Genomic DNA, 13,287 nt, shown 5'->3' with positions numbered 1-13,287 from the left:
AAGGCAGAAACAGCTCTGGTATGCATAAGGTTCCTTTTATCTCTGTGGGAAACACTGATATCATGACTAGGATGCCCAATCAGACTCCAGTCTCATCTCAGCCATTCAGGAGTTCAGCTGTTCCACAGCAACAGCTTATTACAGGCAAATGATCAGTGGGCTCCAAGTGCAAGGACAGGTTCTTGGCACTTCTCTGGATACAGTGAAAACCTAATTTTAAGTGGAAGAGTAACATTTCTCTAGTTTCTTAAGTGTGAAACAGGGTATTTTTAAAATGTTTTTGGGTGGGAGAGGAGGAAGCCAGGAGAGTATCTGAGGTATTTGCTACTATGAAATGAAGCTTACATATGCAGTAGTAAACAGACACTAAGCACTCTGTTTCTCATTTATTTCAGGCAATGACAGTGGTAGAATTTAAACCCTCATGAGAGATGAGGGCACAACCAATAATGACATTGTATAGTTTGTTTTCTACATAGTCAAATATATAAAAGTTTCATGAAACTCATCACTGGGTCAGCCAGCAGTCAGTCCATGAGTTGTCTATTCAGTTAGACCAAGCTTCTTCTTCAGAGATTCTGGCATTTCAGGTGGAGGTGGGCGAGGAAGTCTGAAATAAACCTTGACAGAATCGTAGATGAACCACTGTAGTGCAGTCAGGGTACCAATCATAATGATACGAGCAAACAGACCTTTCCATACACCTGGAGAGCAAACCACAAAGCATGAACAAAATAAAATGGCATGAAGAAAACACCTCCTGCCCTAAACACCAGAAACATTTGATCCAAAATACATGAAAGAAAGAACGTACCTTTGAATCCAAGCCTCATAAGAACCTGTGAAGCTGAGCTGCCCTTTTCTTTGTTCAACACAGACACCACAGAGTCAGCAGGATGGGAAACAATTGCACAGAATACACCAGCTGAAAGAATAATTTGACATTAGTTCTGTGGTGTTTTAGCTGTACCCCTACTGCATACACTAAGTACAACCAGGTGAAACTTCTGAACAGAAGAAAACTGCCAGAAAAAAAACTTTTGAATCTTTGGATATCAAAAATTCCCCCCTTCCATCCAATGATTCCCAAGACTGAGAAAGATGCAAATTTGCACTGAAATCAGCTTCAGTTTTTAAAGCTGGCCATCAATACTGGTAACATATAGGAGCAGTTAAGAGAAGTGTCCTATTACAGACCCACTTTCTCCTAACAGACTGATTCTATAGCTATTTCCCCTGCACATTTTAAAGCTGCTGCAGCTAAGTTCTCCCATGTCAGTGACATCTGCTAATGTCACTTTTCAGTCAATACTCTGAAAAGCAACAGGTCTCTAGATCTGCAGTAATCCATGAATGAAGTGTAGAGCTTAAAGATTCCTTACCAATATATCCTGCAACAAAAGTGACTATCAGCTGTTCTCCTTTTGTACATTCACTTCGTGGCTTGGGAACAACATACTTGTAGAGAGCTTCAACAGTACGTTCAAAGCAGGCAAATTTCATCATTGTGTATGGAATCTGTCTCATCCATAGTGGAGCAACACCTTTATAGAAACTTAATCAGACAAGAGACAATCTCAGTTTCATTTCCTTCATTATTTGAAGTGTATTTCTAACCTGAAATAAATTACCTTGTTTATTTTGCTGCTATACAACTTCTATATACTGACCTGTAATGCTGTCAATACCTACAGAAATTAAGAGTTGTTTAAATTCCTAAGTACTACCTTCAAACAGCAACACAAATTGAAATTTTCCTGATCCCCAGGCTGCACAGCAGTTTCTTTAGTCACTTTTCAGATTACAATTGCAGCAAGGTAGTAATGATACTATCAGTGCAGTAAGGGTAATGTCTGCATACCAGCCAAGTCCTGATAGTGAAACATGACCTGTACATCTACAGCCACTTCTATCAGAACAGAAAGCTAACATGCAGTTATATTACTCTCACATGCCAATGACTCAAGCATCTTTGACTGTACAACCAGAAAGTTGCTGAGTATCTCTGACTGGAACTGCTAGAAACTGAAGTTATCCAGCAGAACTCAGCACAAAGATACTCACAAAGATGGATCTAAGGAGCATGTGAAATTAACAGCCAGTTCAGCACAAATCACCTGAAGTATGTTAAGTTCTTATCTTGAAATACAAAGACCAAAAAATATTACAGGCAAAGGCCAAAATTAGTCATAGCACCAGCTCTTCATTAAGAAAACATACTGAAAATCAAGAACTGCAATTAAAATGAAGGGATGCTTACGCCCAGATGCCTTCTTCTGCAAACATTTTGGGTAAAGCCTGCCGTAGAGTGTTTGCATATCCAGGCTGTGTCTGAATGCGAACTTTAGCAGCTTCCATTGGAGCCAGAGCAATGTCAGCAAAAAACTCCGCACTGGCAGATGCAGCTAAATATAGCGAGGTACGCCACAAATAGGCATTTTCCTGAAAGGAATCGAAACACACATGTTTATTAACAAGTCGTGCTTTTGTGATTGCTCCTTATCACTAATACTATTATGCTGCAGACATATAGCTTTACAAAAAACATTTAAGGCTTACCTCTCCCAGCATGTTGCCATACAGGATTTTGAAAACTTCATAAAAACCAAATTTACAAAGCCCTTGCATGGAATAGCCAATAAAAGTTGGGGCCCATCCCTTAGCCAAGCCACGAACACCATCTTCATTGATTGTCACTGAAAAGCCATTGAAGATGCTCTTGTATTTTTGTGGATCGACCTAAAAAGGACAGTTAAATGTTTGACATAGCTTACTATTTTCCTTCTCACAACCCCACCCAAAATTTTAAATTTTTCTATTCCTCAGACAGCTGGTTTCCTGTAATTCCCTGGACAGATGAGGTACACACCACAAAGTTACACTAATGGTTACTTGCTAGTCTCAAACCCTGACTTACTTTAACAGCCAGTATGTTCTTCCTCAATACTCAGAAACCACCAAACTGAATTTTGTTTCATTTAAATTCTCCAAATTAACAATGCAACTGTAATGAAAAGACTTACTGAAATCACTGTTTTAACACTGTCAGTGGTGCTACTACTGGTGCAACTATGTCTAGATCAGATTTTAAAAAAATTTAATGGGTCCTGTCAGCAATCTCATCTACTTTACACACTCTACCTATGTACACTCAAGCACTGTCAGAAACCCAGTGATTCACATGATTACTAATCAGAGGAGGTTGCTTCTCCCGTGTGATCTCTCCACATAGTCAGATTAACAGATGGAGCAAGCCAGATCAAAGACTACTCAAAAACTTCCACACTTGTACTCTGACTTGGCAATAAAGGCTACATACTGTCTTCTGCCCATAAAATTTTGAGTGAGATTTTATTAACTGATCAGAAATTTAGCAGACTGACTTAAATAATTTTGTTTCAGGTGAAAGGAAGTCATTTAGCAGAAACTTTTCAACAGGTAATTACATCACATCCCACTGTTACTTTTCATATTTGACATCATCCAACAGCTCCTCTAAGGATAAAAAGGAAGATATCAAACTGGATGCCCATCAAAGCTTTCAGAAAGAGCTACGAAACATGCATGCCAACCTGCACTGACTGGTATTTTGTCTTGCAGTCTAGGAACAACATACTTGAGATCTAGTTCACCTAAATATGTCAATTTTAGAAAGAGACTTTATTTTAGAAAATTGGATATTTAATCGGGCACTGTGAAATGGGACTATGTTCAAGCCAGAACCATGCTTAGTTATTAGGTGTGTAACAGGTGTCCTGGTTTCAGTAAAACCATGGCAAGGGTGACCTCTTCTTAGTAAGACATGAGAGGGCGGGCAACAGGTTTCTTCCTGGAGAACTTAGGAAGGATTAATAACATGCTCTGTACTGGATCTGTAAAGAGATAAATGCTGACAGGTTTTACGAGATCACACCTGGAATCCACATGGAACCCCCCTCCTGAATCTCCCTCTAAGTGCTGAAGAGGGAAGGGGAAGCACCACCATGCTGACCATATAATAAACCAGAACTGGTAGCCCACACTGAGCATGTCTGATGTGTAACAGATTTCCTAGTTTGAGACCAGAATTTCAGATGGTCTCAAGAATGTGAGAAAGTCTCTCTGGTAAACATTAAAAAAAGGCCATTCCAAATAACACAGTTTTGAAGAATAGCACACACATACTTCTAGCATGACAAGGAGGTCTGACTAATTCATAGTTCCCTCCTAATTTCAGGAGTTCTATAATTACAAAATGGCCATTTTTATAATCAGCCTATGCAACAGGGAAATCATTAACTACTATATTTCCAGAAATTTACAATAGTGCTTTAATTTGCTTCATTCTTGCAGATTTGCCTGAATAAATCCATGAGTATGTTTTCACCCATGGCTGTTCACAAAATTATTTTAATGTGCCATACGTGCAATGCAATGATGCTCCCTTTAGATTAATCAAAAACCACTTCAAGGAAAGCAGTTGCAAGCATCAACGGCCTACATGATACCAAATCAAGTTTTAGCCACTCTTTTCAAAGCAGCATCATTAGAAAATGTCCAATCCATAAGCCGTGCATTGATATCCATGATGTTAATGGATCAAATTACACATGCATGTCACTCCATGCTAAAAAACACAGATCCAAAAGATACTATTTCCTTACTCCAAAAGCACTGGAATAGTGCTGGACAGCCAGCCAGCCAGCAGAGTAATACCATTGTGGTGGATGCCTTTTAGCAAATAGTCAGTTAAATGTGCCTTAAATGCTGTCAAAAATAATGCATCCAGATTATCCATAACACATTTACTTCTCTTCAAAGTGGTATTTTGCTAGTCTTACAGCAGTAGATTTGATAAAGCAGCATTCAAGTTTACTTGGATCTTCTCATCCAGGAAAGATTGCATCCCTACTGCCACCTCTTAATATGAAAACAGAAGTTCAAGAAATGTTTAAGTTCATACAAACCTGCATACGACATTTCACTAAATCCAGAGGTACGACACCAGTGTGTGTCAGGCCACAACTTAGGACCCCACCAACGCCACAGAGAGCATAAAACTTGAGCGAGCCATATTCACAACTGTACTCTGCAGCAAAAAATAAAGACACACCATGCTTTTATATAAACCATGCACTGTTGGACAGCCATGTCCAGGGTATAGTTTATCCCTCCATTTCATTAGTAATTAAATATACCACACTGAACATGCTCTGTCAGCACATACCAACATGCAGAACAAACCTGCATTCTGCATTTAACCAGGTCTAGAGGAACCAGTGCCGTATGTGTTGTTCCACAGCTAATAATCCCACCAAGGCCACAAAGGACAAAGAATCTGTTTGAGCCATAGGCACAGCTGTATTCTAGTTAATTGGAAAAAATTACACATATATGATCAATCATAAATGGTAACAATGATCAGAAGAGAAACAAAACTAAGTGCTGCTTTCTCAAAAGTATTAAACTGAAATAATCTCCCATGCTGTACGATTGGAATATAGTGTTATAATGAAAAATTATTCTTTTGCTTTAAATTAAAACATTTTGGACTGACAAGACTTGATTCTAAGCCTTCCAAATTGAATTTGTTCCTTTAAATAAGCAAAAGAAGAAACACTGAAGTTTTAGCTCAGAGCACACTAAAACCATAGAAATTAATCCCAGAAGTTACTAGCAGAAACTATGACTCAAAGTTAACTATGACTCAAAGACGCAATGCCCAACAATTTCTTAAATCCAGGAAATAAGAAGAATAGTAGTCCTCTAGTACTCAAAAGACAAAGCTTGTTTCATTAAATATTCTATGACAGTTTAAGTAGAGACTATAAAAAGGTACAATATTGGTGTTGGAGATATGCAGATATATTTTCAAGTATTTCTCAGATTATTACACAGATTTTTTGCAAACTGTCTTTCAAATACAGAATCTCACATGTATACAGCTTGTTTAATGAAACTGAAGATTGCTATTTATCATCCCATTGAATACTCACACAATGTTCATTAAGAATCTTTCAGGTCACATGTAATCAAGAGATACTTCATATGCACTGTCCTATACAGTGTATATACTGTGTATAAAACCATCCAATCTTAGAATATGTTATTAATTTTCACATATTCCTATACAATGAAGTTACTGGAGCTGGAAAAAAAGAATCCATTTTCTTCTTTCCTTTTTGAAGAAGCTACAGAGGCTATGAGTGCAAACAAGAAACACTTTACAATGAACAGTAAAAAATAAGCATAAAGTAGCAGCACAGTTCTGCTACTATGCTCAACATTTTTAAAATATACATAAAAGCAAATCCAACATACTGAATAAGCATACAGAAAAAAATAACTACGTAAAAAATATTCTCTGAAGTAGAAAAACAATCTTTTGCTACTAAATTTAGTGGTGTCACTCCAATATAATGGAATAGACATCAAAGTGCTACAACTTAGTAAGAAGTATCTCCAAGAAACACTAATGAAAACTAAAAGACAGCAAAACCCTATCTTATGTAGAGCTTCTTTGCCATCTTTCTGGTTCTGAATGCCTTTATGAACATCAACAGAAGCTGACAATTATGTTCAACAGCACCAGCAGAGCAGCAGATGACACCAGCAGGCTTATCCAGCTCTTAACTTTTAAGGAACTCCTTCCCACACATGTTCCAGATTTTACATTACTGTGTGTATTTATATTTTTCACCTTACTTTTAAAAATTGCCCAAACAACAAAAAATAAGGGTTTTTTTTTTTTAAAACAATAAATATCAAATCACAGATGCCATAGTGAGTCTAAGTTAAAAGCTAAAAATCAGTTATCAGAATACTTTATTTTTTTATTGAGACACTGCTAAAGACTGTAAATATGCTGGTCTGGGACTTACACATACCTCTAAAATAGCTTGGCTAGCAGATCAACAGACAGCAGAAACAGTCTGTTCTTTCTAGAATGGCTGGTTAAACACACACAGAGCAGGCAGGTGTAATCAGAGAACAGACTCTAGGTCTGTCTGGGCCAGCTCTGCCTAGCTGTGTGGTGCTTTGCCAACAGCACCACAGCCCTGCAGCAGCTACCATTCTGCCCAATCTCAGAACAGCTTGTTCACATTGCCTTTATCACATTAAATTAAAGTCATACTCCTCAAATGACAGAGACAGACCTTTATAGCAGCCAGAGAAGAGTTTTATGTATGTGCTGAATTACAGTGCTGTTCAGACTGACCTGTCAGCCTGGTGTTCAAGTACAGTAAGAAAGCCAATATCAATTAGGCTTGAGCTCTTTAGAGGTGCCTAGGTTTGTAGTGGTACAGTAGTATTAGGAAAATAAAGCCACAGATGATCTTGGACTTTTTATTTCAGAAGTAGAGTCAAATTTTCTAAAAAATTTCTAAAAAAACAGCTGAACATGCGGCACAGAGGACAAGAAAGTCATTGTAATATACCCAGGTAATCATTTAAGACAAATACCCTCAAGATACACAAATTATACATACGGCATAAAAATACATCTACTCGATTGAGACAGCTACATAGTAACTATTTCATATCTCTGCTTCCAATCTGACACATTAACAAGGACAAATTCCATGAGCCAGTCATAAAATACTTGGGTCTCTGAGCGCCACTGTGGCTGATGCCCTGAGCTGATCTCAGAAGGTCGTGTGGCTTGTACTGACTTTGTGTGACCTTGTGCAAGTTCAGATATCTTCTGCAACGTGTTATGTTCTCAACACAAAAGCCAGAGAACCAGCTGGGTACGTGAAATAATGAACTCAGCAGAAAAGATTATAAAGATTGAAAAACTTTGGCCACCTTTGACCTCAACTGCCAACTAACAGGATGAAGATTAAACATAATGCTTTAAAGAAATAAGTGCACCTACTGAATATATTTAGCATACCAAAGAGCGATTTAGGGCTTTAGTTAGCTGGCAGCAGGATTACTACACTGAAAGCCACAAATAATTTCTTGAAAACTTCGTAAAATTAACCTCTTTCATGTATTATATGAATGTTCATGCAACTCACTGAAATACTTCAATAATCACAGTACTTCAGAAAGGTAGCCTGCTGAAAGTAATTCCTACTTTTTTTTTTTTAAGTAAAACCAGGGAGACATTTTCACGTTATTGACAGCTTAAAAGAATTACAATTTAAATATCCACCTCTACTTCAGATGGACTTCAACAGGTTGGAGAGGCATGCAGAGAAGAACTGAATTAAGTCCAACAGAGGCAAATGTAGGATCCTGTACCTAGGGAGTAACAGCCCCATGGACCAGCACAGGCTGGGGGCCAACCTGCTGGAAATGGCTCTGCAGACAAGGAGCTGGGGGTCCTGCTGAGCAGCCAAGCTGTCCATGAGCCAGCTGTGTGTCCCAGGGGCCAAGAAGGCCACTCCACCAGGGTATCCTGTAATGTACTAGAAAGAGCACTGCCAGCAGCTTGAGGGTCATTCTGTCCCTTCACTCTAGTGTCCCTCAACCCTAGTGAGGCTACATTTAGAGTGCTGTGCCCAGTCCTGCACCCTCAGTACAAGACAGACATGAAGCTCCTGGAGCAGGTCCAGGGAAGGGTGACAAAGACGATGAGGAGACTGGAAAACCTCACCTTCACCTTTTATGAAGAAAGGCTGAAGGAGTTGGGTCTGTTCAGCCTCAAGAAAGGATGACTGAAAGTGGACCTTATCATTGTGTGTAACTATTTTTGGGAGGGTGTCAAGGCAACGGACTCAGGCTCTTCTCAGTGGTGCCATGCAATAGGACAAGCAATGGGCAGACACTGATGCACAGGAAGTTCTATCTGAAAATAAGAACTTCTTTACTGTAGTGACCACACACTGAAACAGGTTGCCCAAAGAGGGCTGGACTCTCCCTCCCTGGAGATATTCAAGAATCTGGACACAGTCCTAAGCAATCTGCTCCAGGATGACCCTGCTTCAGCAGGGAAGTGGGACCTGCAAGGATGATGACGATGACTCATTGTGGTCCTTTTCACCCTTATCCATTCTGTGGTACTGCAAGTATCATCAAGGTCTGACCTTCAGAAGTCAACAAATTAACTGGGAAGCATACAGAAAGCACTTGCACTTAACTCTTAAGTGCATGCCTGTATCTTAGATAGCAAGTTATCTGGCATACATCCCACAACTAGTAAAAAAAAAAAAGAACTAAAAAGAACAGCAGCAAGCACTCTTAATGTATCTAGATGTTCAGGTACCCAGCTATAAATAGACTAGTAAAAAAAATAAGAGATAAAGGGAAAAAGGATGGGAGAGATGGTCTTTCGAATCCACAGATTCAATCGCTGCTCCTCTCCACCGATGAAAGAAGTACAGGCCTACAACCTCGGTGCCCGAGGCTGCAGGCCATGCAGAGTCAGAAAAAGCGCTCTCTGCTACCCAAGACAAAATCTACATGGGTCTCTGTGATTACTCTGCACTCGAACCTTCCGATGCCCTTTCCCAGCAAACCCGGATCCCTCCTGCTCCTCAGCACACACCGCCGGGAGAGCGGAAGCACTGCCAGCGCCTCCCCCGCCCGTGCCCTTCCTCGTCCTCCAAGCGGGCGCGTAGGCCCAGCACCGGCCCCTCCCGGCCCAGCCGAGCCCCGCTGGGCGCTGACATCCCCTGCGCCGCCCTGGCGGGCACAGGCCCGCGTTGGCGGGGTCAGCGCAGGCACCGCCAGCTCCGCACGCCCGCGGGCCTCGCCTCCGCCGCGGCCCCTCCGTCCCGCTCTCACCTTCGTCGGCGGACGCGGCCGCCAGGCCCCGCCGCGTGGCGGAGGCCTCCGCGGGCTCCGCCGGGCGCTTTCTCACGCCGTCCTGCACCAGCTGGAAGTGCGGCGCGTAGAACGGGTTATGCCGCGCGAGCGGCGCGATAGACGAGAACATGGCGACCTGAGGCGGGCGAGAAGAGCAGAGCGACGTAGGACCAGAAAACCCTACCATGACGCGGCCGCCGAGCCCCGGCCCTGCAGCCGCGAGGCGACCCTGCCGCCCCGAGGCTGAGCCCGGCCCCGGCGGCGAGCGGCCCACGCCGCCCCGACTCACCTCGCAAGATGGAGCCGCTGCGGCAGAGGCTGAACGCGGGCCCCGCGCCGTCACCTTGTCCTTCACCGCGCCGGAGGCGGGGCCGCCGCACAACGACCCGCGCCGCGATTGGCGGAGGCGCCACGCCAACCGCCGCGCACGCGCGGCCACCGCCTTCCCGCCCCGCGCCTGCGCCCGGGCGGGGCCGCGCTCGCTGCGCGCCCTGGCCGAGCCCGCCCCTCAGCGCCCCGGGAGCGGCTCCGCCGGCCCTGACTCGCTGCGGCCGCTGCTCGGGGTGTGTGAGCCCGCCCTACAGCGATAAACCCCGCGCCTCGCCTTCTGTTCCTTCCTTATCGCCGCCCGGCTCGGGGCGCTTGCCAGCCGCGCCACGTGCCTCCCGCAGCCTTGCCCCGGGCAATGTCAAAGCAGAGACGCGCCCGAACGCGAGTTCCCTGTGCTGGCCTTGACCCGTGCTCTGCAGCACTCACACCGAATCATGAAAGCACCTGGGTTGGAAGAGATGTTTTAGATTAAATCCAACCCCTCGCATCGCGCCCATTTGTAAAGATTCGTTTAAAGAAGTCCTCGGTATCACCCCCGGTTCCACGTCGGGTAATCACATCCAGTGATACTTTGTAATCAGCCTGGTAAACACACAGGATGCAGCTCCCTGAGCAGAAAGCTCACCCCTCTCCCCCGACTCCGGCTGAGAGCTCTGCCAGCCCAAGCACGGTCACATCTAGCACCGAGCGCTGTCTGCAGGCTCCCTGGCCGAGCTCCACCTTCGGAGGCTCAGCTTGCAGGGCACCATGACACAGGCTATGCTACAAGGGCTGCAGCTGCTCGCAGAATTGTCTTACTGGTTTGTTAAAAGCAGAATGTTCTGTAACACCGGACCCCTGCTTGGCCTTACCTCTCTTTAACTAGGCCTTCTCCAGCACAGGGTAATTACATTCATTTTTACATAGCACAAGACTAGCACAGACACGTTCGTGTCTCCAGTTACTGAAGAGGCAATCACTCCACTTTTTCATTGTTTTGATCATATTCTTTTGATTATAGTGCTCTGCAACAGCATACACACTCAAGCCAGGAAAGCAAGAGACATGCTGACCATCCCAGCTCTTACTTCTGGACAAATGATCACATACCAGCAGCATCACACTGAAGAAACACCCCAACTTTGGTCAGCTAAGGGGCTGCTATCAAACTTCCAAGGAAGGCTCTACTTGCTCTATTTTACAACAAAGTTGTGAATCCAGGGAGACTGTCCTACAAGGACAAAAGTGCCCAATAGCACTGTCAAAGATATCAACCTTGGTTAAGTGCCTCTTGAATAAACTACACTCCAGCTGCTCAAGTAGGAAAAGGACAAATGAAACTTGCATTCTCCAAATACTTTAATTTAGCAACCAGCTGAGAGCCCAAAGTGCTGCTGAATTCATTGCTAGTGGCAGCAGTGAAAAAAAGCAAAATTGTTAATTTTGCCATTACTTGTTCTGCTCTACTCATTTACCTCTAAACAGTTATTGGTAATAATGTTTTATTTAAAAGCCAAACACTGACACTTATTTTCAATTAACCTCTAAACATGATTGAGCTTTGGGCTCTTACCTTAAAACTGCATATAGATGATTACAATTCTTGCAGACTTTTCCAATTTTTAACACATAGAAAACTTCTGTTCCTTCAAATTATGAAGGATGAGTAGATGACTACTTATAAACATCTAATGGCAATTTTTGTGCACAACTGTACAGATGCTTATGAGTTAGTCTGTAGAACTTTTCTGGAACAAACTGTGAATTTGGTTTTTGTTTTAACTGACAGTTAACTTCTTACAGCTGTATTATTAACAAGAACTACTAAACTGCATAGCCCCATGAAAATACAGGGATAATGTATGTTCTTGCTGAATATATATAATTTCACAAAGAAAATACCGACCACTTTTCCCAGATGTGAAGGAATAAAATAGCAATAGCCTGTAATTCAAACCACCTGGATTAATTTAATTAATTTCTGAGAGACATTGCAGGTAGTAAAAGGTGAAGACTTGTAAGATGTTACCTTCTAGTGTCAACCTCTGTCCAATTCACAGTAAAAAGAGCTGTTGTAAATTAAATCCATCTTTTCAATCAATAGCTCTACATGTTTTATGAGGTTAGGAAAATTTCAGTTTGCAACTTTGGAGTTTTCTTAATTTCATCTATCCTTGTGTTTTAACACCCACCTCGTACCCTCTCCATTTCCGACCCCAATTTCACCTCACACTGCATACAATCAAGGAAATGCAGGCTAGTTCTTATCTTACAGTAACTTTTCACAGTTCTAACATTTTGGTGAAGACTGCAAGCAAAATCAAAGCTCTTAGGAGCTTGTTTCCCAGGTGACCTTGTTTTCAGAAATACACGAGATACTGAAACAACCATCCACACCTTGGATAACCAGGTTAGCAGAGCAGCATTTGCTTGGGTTGTAAGCTTGTACTTTAAATACACTTTCCTTGTTGCAACATCAGAACTACGAAACCTTGGCCCTAGAATCAGTCATGGATCAGGTTTTACAGCCCGTGGGAAACCTTAGCTTGCAGCATTTCCTTCACCAGGATCCAAGCTTCCAATGTTAAACAACAGCAGTCACATGTTCTCAACATAAAAAGTAGTGAAAACTCTACTCTAATTAATTGATGCCATGTATATCCTTGTCTAATAATATTTTTTTTCATTCTCCTCACACATTATATGGTTTATCACTTAAGCATCACAATTTTTTTCCTAAAGAATAAAAAAATAAGACACTGCAGTTATTATGTTTTAACCACAGGCTACCAATGCTAACAAAGTGAGGTGGAACAGAAAATTTGTGAGATTTTTTTTTTTTTAATATCAGCAGATACACAGTACTTACAGGTGTCTATGCCACCTTAGGACTGCTTTACAAGTCCAATTAGCTTGGATACCCTGCGCTGTCTGAAATATGCATGTACATATCCATTGTAGTAATCTGCTGTTGTAAAGCAGCCTGGTAAATTCCCTCAGGAAAAAGAAAAGCAAGTCAAAGGACAGTTTTAGACAAAGATAGGTAGACTTACCAAACACACAATAAAAGCCACATTAACAGACAACAAACGATTTGCTGAAACACCTACCTTTACAAACACAAAATTTAAAATTATACTTCACAACATTATTCATCCCTGTATCTATTCCACCCAACACATTACTTAAGCCATATCAAAGTAAGCCAAATGTACCATGCACAAGGTATGCCACACAATTTTA

At 42.1% G+C, this 13,287-nt stretch overlaps 1 protein-coding gene and 1 non-coding gene across 2 annotated transcripts; both read right to left on the bottom strand.

Moving 5' to 3' along the window:
• Positions 1–373: 373 nt before the first annotated feature.
• SLC25A3 (solute carrier family 25 member 3) lies at positions 374–10,166 on the bottom strand. The gene is made up of 8 exons (XM_050970111.1): positions 10,025–10,166; positions 9,715–9,871; positions 4,947–5,068; positions 2,560–2,739; positions 2,261–2,442; positions 1,383–1,555; positions 815–925; positions 374–704 (listed from the first exon to the last, which is right to left on the bottom strand). The coding sequence occupies exons 2-8, from the start codon at positions 9,863–9,865 to the stop codon at positions 544–546; spliced, it is 1,080 nt and encodes a 359-aa protein (XP_050826068.1). The 5' UTR covers positions 9,866–9,871; positions 10,025–10,166; the 3' UTR covers positions 374–543.
• Positions 1,849–2,088, bottom strand: LOC115485272 (small nucleolar RNA SNORA53). Its single transcript, XR_003946032.1, has one exon. It is a non-coding gene; the product is annotated as a small nucleolar RNA SNORA53 (small nucleolar RNA).
• Positions 10,167–13,287: the final 3,121 nt, after the last annotated feature.

This window comes from Serinus canaria, chromosome 1A, assembly GCF_022539315.1.
Source record: "Serinus canaria isolate serCan28SL12 chromosome 1A, serCan2020, whole genome shotgun sequence".
NCBI lineage: Eukaryota > Metazoa > Chordata > Aves > Passeriformes > Fringillidae > Serinus > Serinus canaria.
Note: the sequence above shows the minus strand (reverse complement) of the source record. Positions and strands in the feature narration are given on the sequence as shown.